This window comes from Oryx dammah, unplaced genomic scaffold (assembly GCF_014754425.2).
Source record: "Oryx dammah isolate SB20612 unplaced genomic scaffold, SCBI_Odam_1.1 HiC_scaffold_21, whole genome shotgun sequence".
Classification (NCBI taxonomy): domain Eukaryota; kingdom Metazoa; phylum Chordata; class Mammalia; order Artiodactyla; family Bovidae; genus Oryx; species Oryx dammah.
In genome coordinates, this window is record NW_024070205.1 from 16,786,841 (window position 1) to 16,814,644 (window position 27,804).

The following is a 27,804-nucleotide window of genomic DNA, read 5'->3' on the forward strand; positions in this document are numbered from 1 at the left end:
CATTAAATCTATTATACTACTCAAAGACTTCCTTTAATATCCTTCTATTTTCCTCCTTGACTTTTCCCTTCTTGGATCTAAGTTGTTACTTCACCACTCAGAATCCCCCAAGGCAGAAACAATCTTAGTTTCTTCACAAGGCTGTAGAAAGGCTTAAATGAAGTATGCTTTTCAATACTCAGCATACATTAGGTACTCAATACGCATGTCCCGTCTCTCCACTCTATATCCACACCCCAAAACCGGCCTAGAGAAAGCCGACACAGAGTTCACACAGCGCCACAACTGCACTCAATATGCTGGTCATTGCCCCCTCCTGCCCGTCTTGCTCCATCTCCATCTGCCTTTCCGTTTTACCCCAACCACTCCTGACAGAGCTGGGAGACACATCCCAAAGCAATCGATCATTCCACTGGCCTGAACCAATCAGACATACTCTTTTGTCCTGACCCTTCCCAAATGTCGCTTCTTGTGAGGCCTTCCCTGGCCATGCTATCTAAAATTGCCTCCACCACCACTACTTCCAACTCCCTATTTCCCATCACAATTTTATTAAAATTGCCTGTTTCCATCACCACCACCTGCCCACCCCACCACTGCCACATCAGATTATAAACTCCACAGGGCAGGAATTTTTTTGTTTTTGTTCACTGCATTTCACTGCTGGTTAGCATATACTTGGTGCTCAGATTAACATTCACCAAGGAGAAGACCCTTGAGAGTCCTTTAGACAGCAAGGAGATCAAACCAGTCAATCCTAAAGGAAACCAACCCTGAATATTCACTGGAAGGACTGATGCGAAAGCTGAAGCTCCAATCCTCTGGCCACCTGATGCGAAGAACTAACTCACTGGAAAAGACCCTGATGCTTGCAAACATTGAGGGCAGGAGGAGAAGGGGACGGCAAGGGATGAGATGGTTGGATGGCATCACTGACTCAATGGACATGAGTGTGAGCAAACTCAAGGAGGTTGTGAAGGACAGGGAAGCCTGGCATGCTGCAGTTCATGGGAAGGCAAAGAGTTGGACACAACCTAGCCACTGAACAACAAGCAAATGGGCAGACTGGCAGAAACTACAACTGATCAAGATGGCAGATCTATCATAATGGCAGAGGACAAGAAGGAAGGTTATAGTTTCCCCTAGGTTTTATGAGATCTGAGTGCTTATAATAAATGCCCTTTCACTGAGCTAATTTTAGTCAGATGTTTACATCTGGGGTAACTATGACAATGATCCTGAGGAATCATGTCTGCCAGTGTCCAAGCCCTGGGTATTCCCTTTTCGCGCTGATTCTAGGTAGGCAAATGACTTGCTTTGGCCAAAGAAACATCAGTGAATGTGATACAGGCAGAGGATTGATATATATGCCTGCCCTGGCACTTACCCTCTTGAACACTTTCACCGTCACATGAAGAAGCCTAGTCTAGCCTCCTTGAGGAGGTAAGATGACAGGGAGAAGAAAAACCCAGCTCCCATCCCAGCTGACTGGCCAGGGAGTGACCTCAGGCTGACACAGAATCATGAGAAACAAGAAATCATGACTGTTTAAAACCATGAAGTTTTAGAGTGGTGTATTACATATAATGACCCAAAGATGCCACACCCACTTTCAGTTCTCTCCTGGGACTGCATCTCAGCATCACCAACGGAGACCTAACAAGCCAAGTGCAGAGCTGAAGGCATCTGTTTTCAGAAGGCTTCACGTGAGACAGGGAGGCACACCCCTGATTAAGAATCACTGCTTACCCCTTGCCAAACACCTGGCAGATACAACACACAGAGCTCATCAAGGCTAATCTCCGTGAAGCCTCCATGTATAATTAGAAAGGAGAAGAGATGGTGATTTCACCATATCCAAACTTGGAACTCCAATAACAACTCCCACTCACGGTCACAATGTCAGGAATCTTTTAGTCGTCTGTAGTGTAAATAGCTGAACAGATCTCTGTGTTTAGCGCTTGTATCTTTGACAGGCTTCAACTTTATCACAGCTTTGTTTGAATAAAAGCTTCTCAAGAGCTGAATCTAAGACTTTTTCTTTCACAATGGGCATCTTAAAGAAAACAGACTCTAGAACTAGACTTTCTCGGTTTTGAATCCCAGTTTAGTGGCTAGAAACAGTGTAATTTGGGGCAAGTGATTTTATCTTTTCTGAGCCTCTGATTCCTCATCTGTAAAATGGAGATAATAAAAATGTCTACCTTAGAGAGTTATTGGGAGAGTTAAATGTGTTAATATTTTTAATGTATCTAAAGGGCTTACAACAACACTTGGCACACTATATAGGAAGTGCTATAATAAATGCTAATCGTTATTATAAATCACTACATGCTCAGCAATATTCAACATTGAAACCAGGAAGGTTTCTGAGAGATCACAGCTTTTACAGGGAGGCGCAAGGAGCAATGAGGGTAGGAGCCATCTGCCTCTGTCCTCACTGTCAGATCGGCTACCAGTCAGATCAGTTACCCTTCCTTGGTAGCTGAATATCAGAGTCAGAGCTCTTACATCCAGAGACACGTAACTGATGCTTCTGCATAATGATACCAACTGACCAAATCTATTGCGAATGCCCACAGCCTTTTGCCACATTTAGTCTTATAAGTTTCTGAGGCGTGAAGAGTAAGAAACATCAGAACTCCTGTAGCTGGGGAACTGAGTTAAGACAAGCTGACAAGGCATACAGTTAGCAAAGGGGCAAGAAAACCACAGGCACATTACGTCACTGCTTTTTCCTACTGAATAGATGGTTCCTCTCTAGGACAGTAAAATATAATAACTTGTGTAGAAAGAATCAAAGCCAGGAAACATACACCAGTTGATCAACTTAGACTTGTGGACACAGCAGGGAAAAAAGAGGGTGGCAGGAATTGAGACTAGCACTGACGCACATACACTACCATGCCTAACGCGGCTGGCTCGTGGCAAGCTGCTGTGTAACACACGGGGCTCAGCCCAGTGCTCCGTGATGACCCAGAGGCGTGGAAAAGGAGGGGTGAGAGGGAGGCTCAAGAGGGAGAGGACATATGTATACTTATAGCTGATTTGCGTTGTTGTACAGCAGAAACCCACACCACATTGTAAAGCAATTATCCTCCAATTAAAAATTTAAAAAATTTTTGTATTTGTAGATCTAGATACAGATCTGCAAGTATTTGTAGATCATTTCTCCCACAGGTAATCTGTTTCTTCATCTACTAGAGTCAGTTATTCTTTCTGCCATTTATTTTGAATATATCTTCCTGCCATTGAAAGAAATTTTCTGAAAGGCCTTTGCAAACATACTCACTGCTCACCAGAACCCTCAGAGTTTACCAAAAGCAAGATTTATGACCCCCCAGCAAGCAACAGAAGTACAATGGAAGGGAGGAACTGGACTCAGACAGAATATAGTCTTGTCTTTTTCCACTGTCCAAAGCCACACAGCCAAATTAGACAAAGAGTCCTTGAACATAAAAAATTCCAAAGAGAGAGAATGACGAGGCTACAAAAGCATAACGCCCAGAAAAACAGGGGCATTCCCTACTTAGAAGTCACAACAGCTCTTCATAAAATATATGTAGCACTTGCAAACCCACATCCAGTCACAGCAAATTAATATGGGCTGCCCTCATTTAGATGTTAGCTTCAGCCATGTGATGGAAGCATCTCTGATTGGTGTGAATGTGCTGAGGGTGGCAGGACACTCATCCGCCTCTCCAAAATCAACAGCCAGAACATAAGAAAAGGTCACAGACATCTAAGCAATACAGAAATATTCCAAATTGCAGTGCATAAGGAACAGGCACACAGAATTTATGAAAAAAAACACTCTCTGAATCGATTGCCAGCTAGGGACAAGCTTCTATCACCATCCTTAAGCACTACACCAGGGTAGCTAAATTCACATCTCGACATAAAAACCAGTGCTTTTAGGTTGATGAAAGAGTTTTCATAATGATTGGCAACAGTGCCAGACAACCAAAATTTCCTTGTAAAATAATAAAGGGGGCTTCCCTGGTGGCTCAGTGATAAAGAATCTACCTGCCAATGCAGGAGACATGGGGTTTGATACCTCATCCCACATGCCAGGAAGCAACTAAGCCCGTGCACCACAACTACTGAGCCTGTGCTCCAGGGCCCAGGAACCGCAGCTACTGAGCCCACGTGCTGCAACGACTGAAGCCGTGCCCCAGAGCCTGTGCCCAGGAGCAAGAGAAGGCACCGCGGTGAGAAGCCTGCACGCCACAAGGGAGAGTAGCCCCACTCATCACAACTAGAGAAGAGCCCACGCAGCAACGAAGGCCCAGCACAGCCAAGGAGAAATAAAAACTTTTTAAAAAATAGCAAAGGAAGGTAGAGTTCTTAAACATCTTATTTCAGTTGTTCCCTCTTGCCAACATTAAAAGGTTAAGTCTTTTTTTTTGTATTTTGTCAAATCAAAGAGGGAAGACAAGATACAAAAAAAACAAAACAAACAGAAAAAACCCCAGCAGATTCATTCAAATACCCTCCTTCAAAAGGAAGGTAGAGGAGCAAAATATTTCCACTGCAAGTACAGAGACACAAGTTAAAATTGCTCAGCATTTAAAAATATTTGTAAAGTTTATATCCCAGGATACATGTACACGCAAACAAGAACAAACATCAATGGGGCAGCAGGAACGAAACTACTTTCCTTCACTTATTAAGAGTACACAGGAGAGCAGAATGAAGTCCAGCTGTCTGTCCTGACCCTTATTCCAAAAGCGGGCCGGCGGGCCCCCACTACGATGATCTTCCCGCGCCCTGCATGTGGCACAACTCAGCAGCTACCAGGCCAAGCTCCAGGTGCCTACCTGCAGCACGGGGCTATTGTCAAAGTTGTAGGCGCTGGGCCTTCCTTCCAGGGTGGAAAAGGCCACGTTGCCTCCGGTGAGAGGAGAAATGTCGCTGAACTCATCTGTGCACAAGGCCTGCTGCTCGTCGCCTCCCGTGCGGATGAAGCCCCGGTTTGCCTTCGAGTAGGTGTTCTCGCAGGAGCCGCTGTAGTACTGGTAAGGGATCCAGGGCCCGTCTTCCCGCGTGCGCTTGTAAATGGCGAAGCTCTCCGGGCGGCTGGTGTGGAACTTGAGGCGCACATATGTGATGTCAAATGCTTTTCCTGTTGGGGCAAACACGAGGATGTTTGTAAGTCATGTGGATGAAGTGAGGAACCCTCCTCTATTCCCACTCTGCTCTGGAACTCGACAAAGAAAGAGGATACAAACCACCCTGTGCACACTAGACTAAGAGGGTTCCTGAACGCACGACACATTGGCTGTGCCCAACAGGCCATTCTCAGCCTGGAAACAGTGCGTTTTTTCCCACAGCCTTGCGTTATGGCTGGGCTCCGAAGCTGGCTCGTAAAAGCCCATTTATGATGTGTGCTGTTGAAATTTTGCTTCCCATGAAAACTGACAGTATATATTACATACTTATACTGTGAAATTAAAGTAAGATTAAGTGAAAAAGTGCATTTTATCCTCAATGCTGTTGCTTCTACAAAAGCTTAATTAAAAGACAGAAAGGAAAACATTTGCTAGCTTTCTTCTGGGTACTTCCAAGATTTTCAAAAACTCATTCTTTATGCATTTTAATTTCTCTTCTTGATGCAAGAAGAGTATCATCAGGACTAATCTTTCTTTCTTTACCAGATTCTTGAGGAGAAATTTGAGAGATAAGGTCAGGAGTTGAGTAGGAATGAAGAAAAAAAAATTTCTCCAGTCACTGAACAGAGACAAAAACAGAGAGAGACAGAGAAGAGAAAGGCAGTTTAAAAAAGCTGTATTCAGAAGAGAATATATGGGACATGAGTGCCGAGCAGGGAACAGCAGCAAGGAGCAGGAGCCAACGGGCTGTCAGGCCTCTGGGAGCCCGGTCACTGGGTCTGGCAGCGCCAGAACATGGTCTGACGGCTGGGCCAGTGTGGGTGCTGGCCAGCAGGACTTCAGGTGGGCAAGAAAGATCCTGTGCAGTATGGCAGAAACCACCACAATACTGTAATCAGCCTCCAATTAAAATAATTGTTAAAAAAAAAAAAAGATAATGTGTAACTGGTTTTAAACGCCATTCATTCACAAATGGGTCTTCCCATCAGGTGTTGTCAAGAAGGGTTTCTCAGGCACAACTACCTGCTCAGACCCATGCTGTATATTTTGGGGGACAAGATGTGTCAGACACAGGGGGTCTCTTTTGTGTGAATCAACTTCCCAGGAAGAATCCTCCTCCAGGACCTGGAGTGGAGGGGTGCCTGCACTCCCACAAGTGGTGAGGAGAGACTTCTATCATTGTCTCACTTCCTCACACCCACTCGCCCCCGGGGAGGAGTGATGCTCGTGTGTGGCCTGGAATCTCCTCAACTCTCTCCTCTCTGCAGCCGGGCCCCCCTCTCCTCTCCCTCACTCCTCAGAGCACCCCTCCTCCGCCAGTTGGGGGAGGCCTGCTGGCACCCAGCTACTCCATCCAGGACTGAGTGGGTGAGCTCAACCTGGGTGGGGAAGTATGGGCTGCACATCCGCGCTCTCTTCTTCAAGTCAGTTTTATCCAGGATAAAACTGATCAGATAAGCCAAATCTGACTCTATGGTCCAGATGTTAAAAGAGGGGTTTAACTGTACCCATACACATGAAACGCATTCACACACATAAGATCTTGAACATAAAGATGTATGCATGAAGGAAAAATACACAGGACTGGGCAATGCAAGACCACAGTACAGATCCTGACTCCTCAATTACTAGCTGCGGGATCTCTAGTACTTTCTCCATCACTTTCTCCTCTGTAGAAATGAGGATAATACAGACACAGAGAACAGATTTATGGTTGCCAAGGGGGAGGTGGGGGTTGGAGAGGGAAAGATTTGGAGTTTTGGATTAGTAAATGCAAACTATTTCGTATAGAATGGATAAATAACAAGGTCCTACTTATAGCACAGGGAACTATATTCAATATCCTGTGAGAAACCATAATGGAAAAGAATATGAAAAAGAATATATATATAACTGAACTACCATGCTGTATACCAGAAATTAATACAATATTGTAAATCAACTATATCTCAATAAATTTTTTCAAAAATAAACAAAAACAATGAAAGTGATGATCCCTGAGCCACATATCTCAAAGAGTTGTTGGAAGGTCAAACTAAGATTCTGCATATCTGCATATACTTGATTAGTTATAAAATTGTATACAGAGTATGTATAATATATATATATCCTGAATTTTATATATAGTCATGAAATTGTATACATATGTTCATATATATAACTGTATATATAGTCATGAAATTGGAGCTTAAAGACAATTGTCTCTTCAATCTAGTCTGAGATATAAGTGCTAAGGCTTTCAGGGTTTTGGTAGCATTACGTTGGTTGAACACTAGGCCAGCTGGCTTGTTTCTCAGTACCATTATCAGAGGTGGCCCAGTGGTAAAGACTCTGCCTGCCAAGCATGAGACCTGGGTTTGATCCCTGGGTTGGGAAGGTCCTTTAGAGAGGGAAATGGCAACCCACTCCAGTATTCTTGCCATGGAAAATCCCATGAAGCCTGGTGGGCTAGAATCCATGGGGTCACAAAGAGTTGGACATGACTTAGCAACTAAACAGCAGAAGCATACAAATAGAAAGCATTACTGTAATACAGTACAGAAGACAATTCCTGAACTAGGATCCTGGAGATGTTCACACACAAGAGCCTGATTGCACAAGGGCCTACCTGATACAGTTGCCAAAGAATATAACACAAACCTGGACCTTCTACCTAGGAAGCACTACAACACTTTGGACACAGGCCATGCAAATACAGCTTACAACACTCCTGTTAAAAGAATGCAAATTGAACCTGTATCTCTCTACTGTGTCAAAAATGTAAAGAAGCCACCTGTGAATGAAGGCGAGGTTATAATACAGTATCAATGGCATTCCAGAGACTATCTAAAACATTCTGGAATGGTAAAACAATTTAGTTCCTGAGTACGTGGCTTGGGATGTTCAAAGGCTTACTTACTAATCTTTGGACTACAGATTACCCTCGCTTTTCTATTCTGTCTACATTTCTGCCATTTCATTGTTCTTTAGCAACCCAATCTGCAGGAGGATGGATCAAAGGAGAGAAGGTAAAATGGATCTGGGTATCCAGTGTCCCAGACAAACATCTGCACCACAAAGCCACATGCTGAAAGAAACAGGAATATGCGGTCACTCAGTGTCGGCACGGAACATCAGAAAGGCAACTCTGCTAGCACTGAGCTCTGAAGCAGCCTAGCTTGCTGGCACTGGCCCTGTCTCCCCACGCCTCATTTTCAGAGGTGCTTTTTTCATTCTAACTTTTAGCTACGGTTGAAAGAGGTGGCAGTCTGTGGCTATCTGGAAAGGAGGCTCCCACATTCCACATGACGAGATGGTGTTGCGGCCAACCCAGCCGTGGATGCCGACCACTGCAATCCATGTGATGAATGCTATGACGGAGAAGGACATGAGGTTTGGGGAGCCTGGAGGAAAGTCACCTCACCCCCATTTGTGAGGTCAAGAAACATTTTCGAGAGGAAGTGACATCTAAACCCAAGACCTGAGAGATGCAGAGGGATCTGCTAGGCCAATGGAGACCGGTTGTCCAGGCAGATGGAACAGGATGTATGAAAGAACAGAGGACACAGAGGTGGAGTACAGCTAGGACTGGGGAGGGTGGCCGAAGACAAGGCAGCTAGCAAGCATGGCATGCTGGGCCTGAGGCCATGCTAAAGAGCAACTTCAATCCCACTGACAAGCCAACTGAGGGGTTTACGTCAAGAAATGGATGATCAGGTTTGATTTTTAGAAAGATGATTCTGGCCCCTGTGTGGAGATTAGGTTAGAAGGGACAGGGCTAAAGGTGGGAAGACCTGTTAGAAAGATGTGGCAGTAGTTCTGGCTAACAGTGGCTGCACTCAGTACAGGGAGAGCTGGAGCAGAGAGAAATGGATGGACTTGGGTGACATGCAGCTGTGTGCGTGCGTGCTCAGTCTCTCACACATGTAGTCAGCAGACCTCACTATCAATAATAATTTGGTAACTGATGGAGGGAAGCAGAAGTCATTTCCAATTGCCTTGTCTACTTTTACCCTACTGACATTCAGTTTCATTGCTGAAGTTCCTTCCACGTGTTCTGTAAGGCGGTAGGATTAAGAATAACATTCAGTTTCCTAGTTTAAAAACAACCAAATGGAGAGACATACCATACCATCCACTGCAACAGATAACAAAGGAGGTTAAGCAAAACTGGAGGCAGGAGAGGAGGGCACGATTGGGAGATGCGTTCTATCTTGGATACGCAAGATTTAAGCTGTCTATGGTCACTGAGACAGGAAAAAAAACGTCTGGTAGGGAGTTGGATGTGAATGATCTGAAGGCCCAAGAGAGGCATCTAAGATGGAGATACAGATTTGGGATTCAAGGACTTCCCTGGTGGTTCAGCAGTTAAGACTCCACACTTTCAATGCAAGGGTCGCGGGTTCAATCCCTGGTCGGGAAACTAAGACCCCACATGCCCCACGGTGTGGCCAAAATAAATTTTTTTTTAGTTTTTCAAAAGTTAAAAGAAGATCTAGGACTCATTAGCCTGCAGTTGGATAATGAAGACATGCCATGGCTGCGACCAAAGAAGGCAGGAGTGTTGAGTGAGAAGAGAGCTGACTTTGGGGGTCATGCTGAAGAGCATCAACATTTAAAGCACAGCCAGAAAAAGAAGTGACAGAGGGGACTATGACGACCAGAGGGAGGGGGGCAAATCAGAGAGTACAAATATCATGGAAGCCAAGAGGGAAATAAATAATCAGTGGTGTTTAAATCTGCTGAGCGAGTCAAGAAAGATAATGACTAAGAAACATCCACCAGCTTCAAGCCACAAAGAAGTCACTTCAGGGAGGTGGGAGGGGGGTTCAGGATGGGGAACACAGGTACACCCATGGCGGATTCGTGTCAATGTACGGCCAAACCACTACAATATTGTAAAGTAATTAGCCTCCAATTAAAATAAATCAATTTATATTAAAAAAAAAAAAGAGGTTACTACTGCGCTTAGTGAGGATAGTCCCACTGGCAGGGATCTTACTGAACAGGAACTGAGAACCCATGGCAGACAGGTGGTGGAAATGCAGACACAGTGAATGCAGCCGACCTGGTCTGACATCTCGATCAAGTGGAGAAGAAAGAGAAGACCACACAGCTGGAGGGGTACAGGGCCAGGGAAGATGGCTCCCTTTAAGGTGACAGAAGATACAAGGAGACACTGCTGTCGTGCTCCAGTCAGCAGAAAGGCAAAGACTGTAGAAACGAGGCTGGGAAACGAGAATGTGATTCAGCGCTGTGAAAGGACTGCCTCCATATGGGAGGAAGCCTGCGCCTTGCCTTCTACCTGAGTGCAAAAGCAAGGGATTTAGTAGGCTTTGGTCCATGGGGTCTAGAAGACTCAGGCACGACTGAGCGACTTCACTTTCACTTTTCACTTTTATGCATTGGAGAAGGAAATGCAACCCACTCCAGTGTTCTTGCCTGGAGAATCCCAGGGACGGGGGAGCCTGGTGGGCTGCTGTCTATGGGGTCGCACAGAGTCGGACACTACTGAAGCAACGTAGCAGCAGCAGCCGCAGCAGGGGATGGAAGTTGAAAGTGTTCGAATTGATGACTATTTTTTCTGTGCAGTGACAATCAAAGGTAGCTGTTAAGGGGCTGAGGGCAAAGCCTGTGGAGAATGTTAGGTGGGGAATATCTGAAGAGCATGGAGACCCAAGACAGAAACTAGCAGAAAGCTAACGGGAGAGAAAGAAGACACGCAGGACAGAGACAAGGCTGTCAGGTAAGGGCATGGCCAACTTCGAGGAGGTGGGATTTTCTAGAGAAGCACTTAGTTCCCACTGTACATACAGGCGCAATGGATGGACAGTGCAGGAGGACTGATGTTGCTTCAAGGATTTCCTTGGCAGTCCAGTGGCTAAGACTCCACACTGCCACTGAGGCAGCACAGGTGTGATCCCTGGTCAGGGAACTAAGATTCTGCATGCCTCGAGGGGCAGCCCCCAAAATAAACAAATCAGAAAGCAAATACAGAAAGTGGAGTGGAACAGTCATGGCTTGAATATTCTGTGTTATCTGGAACTACCTATAATCGTGAATAATCAAGAATTGAAAACTTAGGAGCCAGTTTTTGTTTCATTAAACAACTACAGTTGAGACCTGCCACACGCTTGTTCACACACTCTCTCTCTCATTATACTTCCCTGCTCCTTATCTGTCCATCCTACTCATTTCACAGTAGACGGAGCAAGAAGGTCTCATTCACCTACCACTTAATAGAAAAAGAGAACTAGGTCTCCGTTTTTACAGTCCAATGACAGCTACTATACTATGTTCATAACGTGGGGGCACACAAAAGTAGACAATATGACTTCAAAGTAAAGGAGCCAAGCGAAGCAATGAAGAAAATCAGTAAGATCTTGTCTGGAAAGTATTCCAGCCACTATACAGCTTAGAAGGTCTTCCCCCTTCACCTCGCCTTCACGCACATGAAGACTAACCCAGGATATACACACCCTCAAGAAAATATTTAGCTTCTGAATGTTCTGCTGCCTCCCACCCTCACCCCTCGCTGCCACATTCCTTCCATAAACAAAAAGACTCAAGTGCAGATGTTCAGAACCCAGCACACAAAGTTAACTAACACTTCCCGCTCTGAACCCTACAGTGCCTGCGGCCAAAGGATCAACGGACGAGGACAGGACCACAGCCTGGACAACGAGAATCCAGCCTCTGTCCACACAGGGTCGAGCCAAGGAATTCTGCATCAGCCTCCTCCATGGTGAAGTATTTCTAATCTCTCTGAGTAGGGGAGAAACCGTTCCTGTCTCAGAACTGGAGTCAAGTACTGACTGCGGCGGAACATGAATGCTTCTCTGTTATGTGCGGCTCAGAGAATTCCATGGGGACGTTGTGCAATAGCGTCCCTTACAGAGAAGCAATGAACGACAATGGATGTACAGAGTTGCACGAACTTTCAACATGCCCTTGCACGGCCTGGACTAGAGGAGAACGAGCTCATTCTCAAGTATCATATTAGGAGTCACTGACCCACTGCTGTTCTTATATGCTCTCTCCTTGATCTGAGATAGACATGCACACGTGCTTAGTCGTGTCTGACTCTCTGCGACTCTCTGGACTGTCGCCAGCCAGCTCCTCTTGTCCATGGAGTTTTCTAGGCAAGGTATACTGGAATGGGTTGCCTTTTCCAATACCAGGGGATCATCCCGACCCAGGGATCGAACCCACGTCTCCTGCACTCCTGCACCGGCAGGCAGATTCTTTACCACTGAGCCACCTGGGAATACAAAACTTTAATGAGGTTGTAGCACAGAAAGTCCATTAGAGATGGGAGATGTTTAAGCTGCTAGACGGGAGTCTCCAAACAGTTAACACAAACAGTAGTCGCAGAAAACAACTACTTGAAAACGTTTCCAATTTTGTTAGGATAACTGCTGGCTGAAATAGGAGTTCCCAGGACAACGTGTACAGCTGCATACCAGCTGTTATTGTTCCACCTCAGCAGACAGATTGTACAAATACAGCCTCGCCAATCAAGATGACCCAGGGCCAAGTTAATGCTGAATGTGGGATCCTCAAGTGGACACAGATGGGTGATCAGAAAGCACGGAGAGGAACCACCAAGCACAGGCAGAATGTGTTGGGGGGTGATCTGGGTACATGGAGTCAATCCAACTGTTAGGAGACTCAGCCCTAATTGCCTGCTGAGAGGCTAGTTTCTGTGGCTCAATTCTCATCTTCAAAATAGACTGTCTTTAAAAACTTATTATCCCACTCCTGTCCCTTAAATTTTAGTGCTCTTTTTGTATGTCCTCTCTCCTGTCAATCAGCTAAATGTCAACAGCATAAGGGGACAATCCCATAGGAACTGCATCTGAATCAGCACGACTGATGAAGGAGGACAAGTAACCTTTACAGTTTTCTATGAAATAGTCGTTCTTTCACTGAATTTATTAAAACAAATGCAAAAATAAATAAATAAAATAAAAAATAAAACAAATGCAATAGCATCCACAACTGGAGAAAGCATCCCTTTCAAATGAATAAACAAAATGTTCAAATTTCCAGGTACACGCAGAAGGCACATTCCATCACATACGCGCCCCTGTCATGAGAAAGACATGCTGAGATGAGTAGTGCCGGAACACAGTTTCCATTCCAAGCTGCCATGGGAAACGCAACAAAGCAGACGGGGAAACCAGACCAAGTGAAGATAACCATTTTACAATTTTTTAAAAAGCTAATAAAATTCTCTACCACAGGCTATGTATTCAAAATAATGGTATGGCTATAACAATAAAGCTAAGGAGAAAACCCGAGTTTTAAAATGGATTGGTATGATTTGGGAGAAAATAAACCCATTATTTCTTGGGGAAACTAGATTTTTCCCTAAAGGACCAAATTTAAAGTTCAAGGTAAACAAGACAGTTTTACTCTCTCCCTATCACCTGCTAAACTTCTACTTAGCATGATTGCTGAATAAGACCATGGGCACTAACTTAGTATAGCAATCCTCAAAAACTAAAATCCTGCTTGTGTTCCCCAACGGTAATATCCAAAAATGCTACATAGTCTTCAGCAAATTGAAGCGTCAAAATTGATTTGTGTTACACACTAAATAAATAAGAAATCATCATACAATTGTTACATGGACAGAGAGAATTCTTAACTGAACACTAGAACATCAAACACTTTTGGAAGGTAATTTCAAAATAGGTGCAAATTACTGTTAGAGGTCACAGATATTTTCCTTTATTGAAACATCAGATAAATGTATCTCAATTTGTATATCCTACCATTTTATTTGAATCTGTTACCTGAAGAGACAAGATTCGCAAGCGAAATTTCAAGCCAAGAACTGGGCATATGCCTTATTAACCCAAACCTCATGCTCGCAGTCTCAATACCAGCCCTAATTCAGGCTAGTAGGTCACAAGCATGCCTGAAATCCTTGAGCCAAGAGAAAGGAATGAAGCCAGCATTTACTCCCACTCGTCCAAGCTGAGGCAAAAAAATCCACTCTGCCAAACATCAGAGTTCTAAACTGCAAGGAACTGAGTGATGAGGAAGATTTAATGGAATCACACAAAGAAAGTGGTTAATTATAATACCAAAGAAATAAGGAAATAAACAGGCAATGAAATATAAGTTCCATAAATAAAATCCATACTTTAAAACCAATATTTTTTAAGACATGAAAAAGATGTCTAATTGTTCAAGACATGATAAGGAAAAAAGACACCAGTTTTATGGGTAGCTATCTCTTGTTCTGTGACATCTGTACACTATTGAGATCTGACTATTTTTAACTACCATCCCTAGCAGAAGACTGAAGAACCTTAAAACAGTAGAGAGAAAAACTGACTGGCAAAAATAAGAGATTCTAATATAGTCATAATGGTAAAGTCATAGACTAAGATGATTTCTAATAAACCCTCCCTACACACAAAAAAAAAAAATCACAAAAAGTTAACCTATAGTGTACTTTTACTCATTCAATAACTATTTGCTAAGTGAATTTAAGTGACAGTCCATCAGGACAAGCTATTTAGAAACCCAGTCCTTCATTTTGCTAGAATGCCTCTTACCCTCCAGTTTAAGTCTTGAACTCAGCTCTCTATGCCTCCAGATCATAAACTATTTGTATCTGTCCTCAATGGAAGAAACAATTACAAATACCATAAAATATCTTAAGTACTAAAATTTTTTTCTCGGTTTTCACAATAGTGTAATTTCTTAGCACAGTCACCTATTAGATCAGTTAATAGCCATAACTGGTGTTACTAACTGCAAATCCAAATTCTCCCATTCATTCCTCAAATATCTGCTGAGCACCTATTATGCCACTGTCCTAGGCGCTATTCCAGGCACCGGGGCCACAGCAGAAAAGCAGACGGCCAAGGCCCCGGCTTAGTGGGGCTTACCATGCAGTAGGGAGTGAGTGAGTAAGGGAGAAACAAAAAACAAAAAATAAAAACAAAAATCTTGTGTGTCAGATGATAAATGACATGATAAAGAACAAACAAGGGACAGAAAGGATGGGAACGGAGTGGTATTTAATGCAGTGTCAGAGATGGCCTCACCGATGTAGATAAGGTGACATTCTGGGAAAGCATAAAGAAGTGAGGAGACATCTGGGGGAAGAACGTGCCAGGAAGGACACCCCCGAGGCAGGTGTGCTGGCCAGTTCCAGGGAAGATGAAGAGGCCAGTGTGGCTGAAGTAAGAGTGAACTAGAAGGAAAGCACAGGGGATGAGGCCAGAGAAGCTGGGGAGGGAGAGACTGCCGAGCACGCCAGCCTTTAGGCCACTGTAAGACACTGGCTTCTCCTCTGAATGAGATGAAAACCCACTGGAGGATTCTGCACAAGGGAGCAATATGATCTCACTACTCGTTTAAAGGATCACTCTGGCTCCTTTACTGACAGGACTATGGAGGGGAGTACAGAGAGACAAGGCTAGTTGGGGGGTTTTGCAATCTCCCAGGTTGGAGATAACAGCAGCGTAGCCCAGGGTGGTGGCAGCAAGCAGTGATCAGATTCTGACTGCATTCTGAGGGTAGACCAGATCAGTTACTGATGGACTGGACACGGGGTGTAAGCTGTGGCAGCTATGAAGATCAAGCGGTCATTTACTGAGACAGCAAGGAACAGGGTAAGAACAAGTGTAGGGATGGAGAGCAAGGAAACTGGGAGTTCAGTTCTGGATATTTTAAGTTTGAAATGCTAATGAAACATCTGAGTAAAGATTTCAAGTCAGCCACTAAGATATACAAGTCTGGATTTCACGGAGAGGTGCAAGCTAGAGAGAGAAATCTGAAAGTCATGAGTCAGACAGTACTGAGAGCGATGGCATTACATGAAAACACCTACAGAATGACTTGCTAGGTACAGAACTGGGTCTTGGGACATACTAACTTTCAGAGATGGGGGAGGTAGGGAGGATTCAACACAGGAGACTCAAGAGGGACAGTCACTGAAGCAGAAAGAGAATCAACAGAGCAGAATTCCAGAAGCCAAGTTTAAAAAAAAAAACAACTTTTCAAGAATAAAAGAATGATCAACTTGAGTCAAGTGGTTCTGAAAAGGTGAGAAAGATGAAAACGGAGTGCTGGCCACTGGATTTCACTGATTACTGCTGACCTTGACAGCAGATGGACTGGCAGAATGATAGGGATGAAAGCCAGAGAATGTTGAGGGGGTGGGGAGCACGGAGACTGGAGACATCTAATAAAGACATTTTTCCAAATAATTCTGCTATGAAGAAATGGGGTGGTAAACAGAGGGGAGAAGAGAGGGTTCAGGGAGAAATCACTTTCTTGTCCAGGAAGACAGTACATGCTGCGGTGATGGGATTAATCCAGTGCAGCAGCTGAATTTACACTGAACAGTGAGGAGCATCTCTAGTGTCATGTAGACGGATTAGAGGGGGAAAAAAGACCTACTCTGGTGCACAGTGGAATTCTTTGAGCCTTTCCAAAAATTTCTCTCAAGAAAGAAGAAATAACGGAATTAACAGGATCACTAAGTACCTAGATTAAAAAGGAGTTATCTGGTACAAACTATTATATATAGGATAGATAAACAACAAGGCCCTACTGTATAGCACAGGGAACTATATCCAATATCTTGTGATAAACCATAATGAAAAAGAATATTAAAAAGTATATACACGTGTAACTGAATCACTATGATGTACAGCAGAAATTAATACAATATGAATCAACTACACCAGAATAAACTTTTTTAGAAACTTAATCTGGTACCCAAACAGCTCAAAGACCACAGGAGCTCTGAAAGGCCTTCCCTAGTAGAGCCAGCCCAGATGGAGACTTTCTTGCTACAGCGGTCTCACAACCTAGCCCACAGTAAGGTACCAGACTAGCTGTTAGAATCAATCAGAAAATTTCTGAGAAAATGAAAACTGTTAAGTTTCATCCCCAGAAGTCCCATTTTGGCAGGTTTAGGGTGAATTCCCCAAATCTGCATTAAAAAAAAATACCCTAGGTGGTTTTTATGTACATTTGAAAAAATACTTACTATAAACACACCTCATCCTGGTTCTCACCCTTTAAAGCTTTAGGAAGGAAAGGTTCTGCCCCCTGTGCTACACTGTAGAATGAACTCTGGCACTCAGGAGTGGGGACTTCTACTTTCACATCATGTATTTCAAGGTGAAATTTACTGCAAGTGTTAACTGTACAAGCAGGAGCAGTGAACCAGAGTAATAGAGTAATAGCGATCTATCTTCTTGCAGACACAGACAGATGTTAAACTACACAGGGGCTGCTCACTCCATAGCCAAGAAGGCTTGAGGTGACTGGACCAGGTAGAACCCAAGCTCCACAACATTCTTCTCCATGCCAATGTCCTTTGTCATTCAACTTGTTTCCTCAAGGCCCTATTTCCCAGACAAGTAGAAATAAACATCCAATTTTAAGAAACCCCACCTACTGCTGGAGGTTTCACAGCGCTATTCTTTTTGTGGAGATGTGTTTGTGTGTTAGTCGCTCAGTCATGTCTGACTCTTTGTGACTCCATGGGGTTTAGCCCACCAGGCTCCTCCATCCACGGGATTTTCCAGGCAAGAATACCGAAATTGGGTTGCCATCCCTTCTCCAGGGGAGCTTCCTGACCCAGGGATTGAACCCAGGTCTCCTGCATAGCAGGCAGACTCTTTACTGTCTGAGCCACCAGGCACCTGATTCTCTGTAATCAGGTCAAGATTCTCTGTAATCCAAATTCTCCAACCCCTCTAGTTTCCGTCCCTTCTTCCTCCTCCCGACAATTACTTAACAGTTTATAAAAGGCCAGACCACCAACAGTTCTCAATGGCAAGAACAAATCTGGAAGCAAAGAGTTAACTTCTGCTTCAGTACACTCAAAAAGATAAGAAAACACTTTTTCTTCTTTGTCTAGAAGCCTAGACTTGTTTAATCCCAGTCTGTGTCGGGTAGTGCTGGCATTTTCAGGGAGAGTGTTACATTCTGTTGGGTAAAGACCAATGTAGAAATATTTACTTTTCAGAGAAGAAATTTCAGGTATTTATTTTTTAAAAATATATATATGCTTAAGAGTAAAGTACCAGACATTCACATTGCTATTAGAACAGGGGGGGGGGGCGGGGGGGGGGGTGAGATTGACTGAAGAATTATAACACTTTAAAAATCCAGACTTAATACTCTGGATTTTAATTCTCCCCTATCGTTCACATCTGATCTATAGGGTGTGTTTGCTATTTTGGAAATTCCTGGAGGTGACTGATCTCATCTCCCTCCAGAATCAAGCCTCAGGACTCATCTTCAGTAGTTTCAAATCTAAGGCTGATCACACTGTAGTCCACAGACCAACTCTAGCCTATCACCTATTTTTGTCAATAAATGCCCACTCACTGCACTTTGTCGATGGCTACTTTCTGGCTATAAGGACAAAGCTGAGCAATTGTGAGAGATACTGCAGGCCTAAAATATTTACTATGTGGCCTTTACGGAAAATGTCCGCCAATCCTGCTCTAAGAAATCAAAGAATACAAAAACAAAAAATTCTACTAAAATCTTGTCTACCTCTTTTCTGCAAGGCATACTATTTTAAAAAAACAACTGGCCCAAGGATGTCTGAATTTTTTTCTCTATGGTCTCGTAAAATATGGAAGGAGGAAGCCTATTCAGGCATTTTTTTTAAGATTAGTAACAATTCAAATCCATTTGAAACCTAGATTTATTATTTCATAGGAAAATATCATTTCAAATGAATAGGCAAAAAAGATCAGCAATTAAAAGAAGAGACTAAGAGTTAATGCATTTCCAAAATCAAATCTGTAATAATGTTAGCCCACAAAAATGAACCAGTCAAGCAGAAAGAAGAAAAACAGCACTGCTGGGAAAAGGAGCACCGTGTTTCCAGTGATGCCCCCTCTCAGATCCACCCCACGTGGAGACTTAATAAGCAAAAGCAGCGAAAGGAGGAAAACTGACAGGCAAACTCCACAGCAACCGCTGGGATGGCAGGAAAAAATGATGCTGAAAACTGCAAATAAAGTGGAAAAGGCAAGTCAATCTCACGTAGATCTCTGCGAGCTCCTCCCTCCCTTGTCCTCCGGGTAGGAATTCAGTCCTTCACACAGGCCTCCTTGTACTTCTGCTCTTCTGAGCGGATGGACAATTTACATCATGAGAATGCTCTGCCAGCTGGCACTCTCTCCACAAGCGACTGATTGTGAGCAGATGCCTTCATAAGATAAGGGTAAACGAATGCGCCCCTTCTTCATTTTTCATTCACCGCCCCCCACCCTCTGTGCAGAGGAATGGAAATGCATGCTCTACACACTGTCCTTTAGAGACCAAAGTCTGTGTTCTTCACATCCCTTCATTTCTCATGGGTGGTGCTTGGACTTGCTATTGCGTTTCTGATTACCCTGTGCCCCCCACCACATACCTAAGATGTATGCAATCTCGCAATCTCCCTCGATTATCTGTGAACAACCCTGAGCTCCCAGATCAAAGTGCCTGCTTATTTTTTCTAATGATTTAAACACTGACTACTCTCGAGCATAGCCTGAATTTAGAACATTTGATAATCTACCACAACAAGAATCAAAACTTCCAGCCAGAAGTCAATCAAAATTATTGGTGTAGTTACTGTTACAGATGAAACAGTCACATTTAAATATTCTTTTTTCTAGTTAAATCATCTTCCTTTTAACACACATTATACTTTCAGAAGCTTCATTGTAAATTTCTCTTCAATAGGAAAGTAGTGAGAGTTGCAAAATCCCTTTTCAGGGAGGAGAAACTTTTCGTGATCACTCCTGAAATTGTTTTATACATTATGTATACACCACATTCAGTGAGGGGAAGACAAGATCATGTGACAAATTATTTACACAGAATGCTTCAGGTAGGTCGGTCAGATTCCCTGTACTTCAAAAACATGAGCCTTCTTTATCTGCTTTTCCTTCTATATTAAGAGCAAATATTTAGCAGTGGTATCAGAAGAAATGTTCTTCTATCCCATCCTTCATATTTCAAACAGACAGTGCTGAGTTCTCATCCATGGGAGGATTCCCCATGCACCACAATGGGACCTGTTCTACCTTCTATTTACATTCTGGAGAACGGCCAAAGTCCTTCCCAGCTCTCTTTGATCTGCTGCCAGAGACTTGGTACCCAACACCCACCTAGAAGAAAATTCCCTCAGGAGATCCACAACTAAAGAAGAGGAGTCAGTAAGGAGCTGGAAAATATTCTACAAATCCACCCTACATCATATCACTACCCAATTTATGAATCTGTGCAAGGTACCTAATCCAGTGCAAACTCCTTAGGCATGTTATTGCAAGGCACCCATAGCCTGAAGACTTGGGCTTCATTTTACACCTTCGAACTATATCCTAAAACTCTCTAATGTAAGACTCCAGTCTTGCCATCTCTTTTATATACATACCAATGCTCACTTCAAAGCCATTCAAAGCCTTCACTCCTACCAAATCCTACCTTTCTTCCTAGGTTTAGTTCAAGTGGCACTGTCTCCAATGTGTGTTATCTTACTTATGGGACACATAGTTCTTACTATCCAAATCACATAATTGAGAACTTGGGTTTTCACCCCTTTGTGTAAGTTTCTTTCCCCCTACAAGAAGTTTAACTCCTTTTTAAAATTATAATTGATTTCCAAAAGATAGTAGTTTCACAGTATAACTTATTCAAGAGCAAGTAATTTACCTATACTTTTTGGATATCCTCTACAATAGTACTTTTCAAGTTTTTCTGACCAGGACACATAGTAAGAATAAAGGCATTTTATACTGGAACTCTCAACATACACACACAGACAGACACTGAAATTCAAGTTTGATATTTAAAAAATGAAATACTACCTATCATGCAATCTGATATTCTCTTCCATCCCCTATTTGTTTATTAAAAAAAATTCTAATCACAGCTCACAAAATTCATTTTAGGACATTAGAAAGTTGTAACCTACTTGGAAAACACTATTCTATAATCTCTTGGTCACTGTCCTTGGCAAAACACAGGTGCTCAGTTAAGTATTTGTCTACTATAGGCTGACTCATCTCCTGTACATAACAGGTCAGAATTCCACAATGAAATGTTTTCTAGATACTGACGTAAAGTTTAAGATGATAAACTTTCAAGACCTTCCAATTACTTAAAAAACTGAACAATATTTTTAAATTTTTTGTATATGGCAGCTTTTAACATGATTTAAAAAAAAAAAAAAAACTTTTCCTAAAGGTAAAAGGCAAAATTCCATTCATCAACATGGCATCCTTAAGAAGACCAGAAGCCACCAACCCTTCTTGAACTGATCCCTCCAAAGTGGTTCTTTTTAGCAGCTCTGGTTCCAGAAGAACTTCTTTAGCCACAAGTCTGTGGCAAGCCTTCAGGGCAGCAGCAAGGATTTCCTCTCTGTGGGATAGACGGACTCATGCCCAGTGCTGGGGTTAAACTATACTAAGAGAAGACATCTGGATATTTATTGGGAAACTCACTTCTCCTTGTCTCATGTTCAAGGCACTTTTCTCATTGGGTTATCAGTACCTGGAATTATCTCATTTATTTTTTGCCCGTCTTCTTTATATGCCCCCCAATAGACAGACACACACACACATACACACACACATACACACACCTGTGAGTAAGCTTTTGAGGATAGGACTCTTGTCCCCTGCTATCCCTTTACTTTGAGGGATGTTTTTGTCATTGCCTTTTTTTTTTTTCTCCTTCCAGTTTTATTGCAATATAATTGACTTACAGCACTGGATAAGTTTAAGGTGTACAGCACAGTTATTTGACTTACACACATAATGAAATAATTTGTCATTGCCTTTTAAAGGGAGAGAAGTGTTTGACTCATAAAATAAGCAGCAAGCCAACAGGAGAAAGTCAGTGACCCAGGTAAGTCTGGCTTCTTGTTTGGTTCATTCATTCACAGATTCATTCATTTTGCAAAGATATGCTAAAACTTTCTGCTAGGCAGTCAGTTAGGCAAGGATGAAATAAGACTCAGTCCTTTCCCTAAAGGAATTCCATATGATAAATAAGGGAAGACACAAATAATTAAAATGTAACGTGAGAGAAGTACTATACTGGGGAGTAAGGAGCAATCACACATCTATTTGCTCATCCATAAAATAAGGGTTTAACAAGATGAATTTAACATTCAGATCCAAAAAGCTTGATTCTACAGTCCATGTGCTTAGAAATCCACATTTCTAAAGATACCTGGCTCACAGATCTTTCAAATACTTCATTTGCTAATAGCAACATTCTAGAGAATGTTAAAATACCATAGGAACTGATTTCACAAGGACAAATGACGTCAGAAACATGAATAGCAGCTGGTTTCCAATTAACCTCAGTTCTTTAAAGACATTAAGTAATTCTCTGAACCTGTACCATACTTTAGCTAATATTCTGTGTTCTGTTTAATCCTGTAGTCCCAGGTGAGTTTATATTGAATAATCTGCAAAGGATAACAGAAATCAAGGTTGCATTTTTAAGGTTAAAACTTTTCTAATGACTTAACAAAGGGCTCTCAAATAGTTGCTGCCATCCTTGAATGAGAAAAAAATAACTCTCCATTTCTAGGTCCACAAAAGATGAAGAGGTTCAATCTCCAGGCTGTAAATAAATAATCAAACACCTCTGTCCACAAAGGAGAAATGACACAATGTTTTAGAATAATTTCTTCAGTACCAAGAAAGAATGGATTTTCTGCCCTTGTCTTTCTCGCTTGAAAGAGTAAATGCCTGGATCCCTTTGAAAATTAGCCCAATCTACAAAACAGTGGAACTAAACTGAACTCCCACCAAGACTTGGCTCATGCATTCTTCCACAAATGTGGAACAAAGACCCCATTGACTTACGCATGTAGGCGGATTAGAATTGCAATGCAGCCATGTAGCACATTACTGTTTAGTGATTCCACCCGGATAAGTCAAGAGAGCCTTCTACAGATAGATCTCCCTGTTTTCCTTCTTTCCACAGCACATTACTGCTCAGTGACTCCACCCGGATAAGTCAAGGGACCCTTCTCCAGATGTATCTCCCTGTTTTCCTTCTTTCCACAGCAAAGTAATTTCAAGTTCACCCTATAATACAGATGTGGGATCTAGCGTAAAACAGGCCTGTCGGCACATTTTTTAAGCAAATAACAGGCATTACATTTTTTAATTTGCCTGCTTCTATTTAGTGCTGTTTCCAATCCTTTTTAGAGCTTTCCTAAAAAACCAGATAAGTGGAAACATGCTAATGGTCAAACACTCCAGTTCTTAAAAGTCCAATGAGAACCTACAGAGAAAAACATTATTATGAAAACTATTAATAGAAGGAATATGAGAATGGGAAATGGGTCACGTGGTAGAAAACAAGAGAAAAAGGAGAGCATGAGCATAAAGCGGTTTTTAACCAGTTTTGTTGTCTTTAGAATTGATAAAGCATGTTTACAAACTTCTTTCAGTGGCCCCCACTTTCTAAGCCCATACTAACTGCCTAAAGTAACAGAATGTAAGGATGGATATGCTCTCTGCCCTCAAAAAGTTTACTATCTAGTGGAACCACAAATCCAAGTGCAACCCAGAGAAGGATGTGCTAAGTTTTAGCAAAAGTGTATGCAGGGCAAACTGACTTCAGATGGACGACTTCACAAACTTTTATAAAGCAGTTATGGACAAATTTAGGTTTCTTCTTCTGAATAACTTGGTAAAATACAAGTGGGAGGCTTTGACACAACAGACCAACATAATCTATACTCTCAAAAGCATTGTCTTTCCGTTCTTCTCCTGATGTTTTAGTATAGGAGTTTTAAGAATACTCACTTGAGTAGAATGCCTGGCATTGTCACTCTTAATGCCAGAATAAAAAAGAGAGCATTGTAAGAAACCCACAGAGAATTTATATGAATACAGGCACAGATAGGGACACAGACTGATTTTAAATACCACATATGCCTGAGTATAATAAAGGAATTTCCCCCTAAATTATCCTTTCAGAAAAAGGGAGAACTGCTTTGTATTTCAGTTCTTACAAACCTTCCCAATTATTTCATTTTAGACCACAAATTACTGTGAGGAAATCAAATCAGTCTGAAATGACCTCAAATAACACAGGTTTTGGATGCTCACATAGGACACATAATAAAAGGTTTTTTGTTGTTTTGTTTTATAATAGGCAAGAAATTAACTCAAATTTATGTAATTTTCCCTGAGAAGTATGGCTTTAAAATTAAAAGTGTTGAATACTATAAATAATAAACCTTTTAAAGAATACTTTATTAGGAAGGAAAGTAAATGGTCATACTATGAAGAACACAAATACAAACCAAAAGGAGAAGTGGAGAAATACATATACCAATATTATATCAATCAGTACATATGGCTTCAGAAACAATTTCCAATGATAACAATCTTATACAAATGTAAAAGTACTGTATCATACATTATTCATTAAACTGAATACATCTGTAAAACTGCGATGATGGCTAAAAAGGGACTTTACCAGTCACTGATGTCAGAGATGTATGCAAAGACCTGGAATAAAATCATTCCACAGATGTGAAATTGTGGAAAAGAATATTTATTTATACATATATTATTTAAAATGTGTAAGTTAATAAATTAAATATTTTAAGTAGATAGCTGATTATTTCACCTGTAATCCTTTAAATTTTTTATATAGTCAAATTGGCAAAAACTTTGTTTTTAAAATCTTCTAAAAGGGAAAAGGAGAGATAGCTTACTATTTGGGCTGTCTTTCACACATATTCATATGGTAAATTGCATGCTGTGACTCAAAAGAAACAAGACAGTAACTCAAAGGGGATTCTGTATAGGAATGTATAAAACTTAACAGAGCAGTACCCATACAAGAGTGTCAGTCCTAGAAGATACCAGCACAAGTCAAGCAGTGTGTGAGCTGGCAGCTGTCCACTCATCCTGGTCTTATTCTGTTTCCATATCAGAGATGAAAGTTACCCAGGTGGAAGGATGCCTTGCTTGAAACTCTTCCATCCCTTCCCCACTTTATCCTTACTTTAAAAAGGAAAAACAGCTTGGGGACTTCCCTGATGGTTCAGTGGTTAAGAATCGCCTTCCAATGTAGGGGATGTGGGTTCGATCCCTGGTCAGAGAATTAAAGATCCCACATGCCACACAGCAACTCAGCCTGCACACCACAACTAGCGAGGCTGCATACCGCAACGAAGAGCCCACACGCCACAAGTTAAGACGTGACGCAGTCAGATAAATAAATAAATATTTTTAAAATACCTCTTTAAAAGAAAAGAAAATCGACTTTACAGGCAGATCAATCACCACCAATACTAATACATTAAAGAACATCAGAACAGGTACACTAGTATGATCTACCCTTGATGATAACAGACTACCATAAAGGAAAAAAATCTTTTTTCTCTTATTTGTCTTGCACTACTTCAAAAAAGTATCACCTTTCCTTGCCTCTTCCAAAGTCCTCCCGCCTGCACAAGTCACTGCGAAGGGCAAAACTGCTGGAAGAGTTAGTAGCACAGACAGCAGGAACATGGGCACTCAGCTTAACTTGCCTTGAGCCGTGCTAGGGCTCAAGAGTCCTTGCTCCACTGTGTCACTAACAGACCATATGAAGACACTGTGCACAAGGCCTGAGCTGGAGGAACCTCACCATGAAACTACCCTGACTCGAAAGAATGCTGTCCAAAGTCACAATCCTCACTTCAGTCCCCAGCACCAGGACATGGTTGGCACTGACCCTAATAAACCCCCCACTTAAACCATCTTGAGAGATCCAGGCACATGCCTGAAATGCCACAAACATTTTCATCATCAATACTAATAACAAGGCATATCTTGTCTTGTTGTTCACGTCATCATGCTTTGCAGACACTGCCAAGCCAATTGAAGGTCTGTGGCAACCCTGCATCCAGCAAGTCTATGGGTGGTATTTTTCTAACAGCATTTGCTCACTCTGTGCCTCTGTGTCACATTTTGGTAATTCTAGCAAGATGTCAATTTTTTTCATTATTACTATATTTGTTACTATATTTGAGACCTTTGATGTGACTGCTTGCTGAAGGCTCAGGTGATGATTATCAATTTTTAGCAATAAAGGATTTTTAAATTAAGGCATATACATTTAAAAAAACATTTTAAGTATTTATTTTCATTCTTTTTTTTTTGCTGCACCACACAGCATGTGGTATCTTAAATCCCCAAAAGACTCTTGCTCCTTGGAAGAAAAGCTATGACAAACCTGGACAGCATACTAAAAAACAGAGACATTACTTTTCCGACAAAGGTCCATCTAGTCAAAGCTAAGGTTTTTGCATTGGTCATGTATGGATGTGAGAGCTGGACCATAAGAAACCCAGCACTGAAGAATTGATGCTTTTGAGCTGTGGTGTTGGAGAAGACTTAAGAATACCCTGGACTGCAAGATCAAGCCAGTCCACCCTAAAGAAAATCAGTCCTGAATATTCATTGGAAGGACTGATGCTGAAGCTCTAGTACTTTGGCCACCTGCTGGGAAGAACTGATTCATTGGAAAAGACCCTAATGCTGGGAAAGATTGAAGGCAGGAGGAGAAGAGGATGATAGGGGATGAGATGATTGGATGGCATCACCAATTCAATGGACATGAGTTTAAGCAAGCTCCGGGAGTTGGTGATGGACAGGGAAGCCTGGCGTGCTGCAGTCTATAGGGTGGTAAAGAGTTGGACACGATTGAGTAACTGAACTGAACTGAGGGATTGAAACCATGCTCTCTACAGTGGAAGCACAGATTCTTAACCACTGGGCTGCCAGGGAAGTCCCCAGTATGTACATTCTTTTAAACATAATGCTGTTGCATACTTAACAGGCTACAATGTAGCGTAAACATAACTTTTATATGCATTGGGCAAACAAAGAATGTGTGTGACTCTCTTTAATGTGACACTCACTTTACTGTAATGGTCTGAAACCAAACTGGCAATATCTCCGAGGTAAGCCTGTGTAATCAAAAAGCATTCGTGCTATAATCCCATCAACACCATAGCTCTCTGATGCTGCAATAGCGGTCACATGTCATCTAACACTGTCCAAACCCACAGAATGTACACCACCCAGAGTGAATCTAGCGTGAACTCTCGATCTGGGGGATACTTACGGGTCACTACTGCCCCACTGCCTGTAACAATGCACCACCCTGGTTTAGGATGTTGACAGTGGGAGAAGCTGTGTGTCTGAATGAAGGGAGGAAGTTCAGTCCAATTCAGTTCAGTCACTCAGTCACATCCGACTCTGCGATCCCATGGCAAGTCTCTATACTCAATTTTGCCATTAAAACTACTCAAAAAATAAAGTCTGTTAAAAAGAACATTACTAAATTTCATTTAAAGGGCTCATTTCAGAAGCCAAATGAACTTTGTCATAGTTTTTCAAAGGTAGTTTTCATTCAAAAATACTATAAACTTAAAACATCAGTACTACAAAAAGTTGTCTTAAGACCAGTTTTTTAAGTCCCAAAGTGGTTTGTGTTGAAAAATAAAAACTAAAAAATAAAATCTTACCAATCTAACAACATATATAAAATAACACAGTCTAGCAGTATGCATTTTTTTATTTAACATAGTATTTTTTTAAAAACTAGCATCAAACTATAACAGTTAAGATTTCACGTACTAGCTACTGGGTCTGGAAAGAACAAACTGGAAGCAATAAACTCTCTGATCCTCAAA

The 27,804-nt window shown here is 42.0% G+C and overlaps 1 protein-coding gene across 1 annotated transcript in view; it reads right to left on the reverse strand.

Moving 5' to 3' along the window:
- The window catches only part of LAMC1 (laminin subunit gamma 1), a 122,150-nt gene that overhangs the window by 41,872 nt on the left and 52,474 nt on the right, over positions 1 to 27,804 (reverse strand). Inside the window, exon 2 of the mRNA XM_040263838.1 lies at positions 4,821 to 5,125. Within this exon, the coding sequence (XP_040119772.1) occupies positions 4,821 to 5,125 (305 nt within the window). The remainder of the gene's footprint in view (positions 1 to 4,820; positions 5,126 to 27,804) is intronic.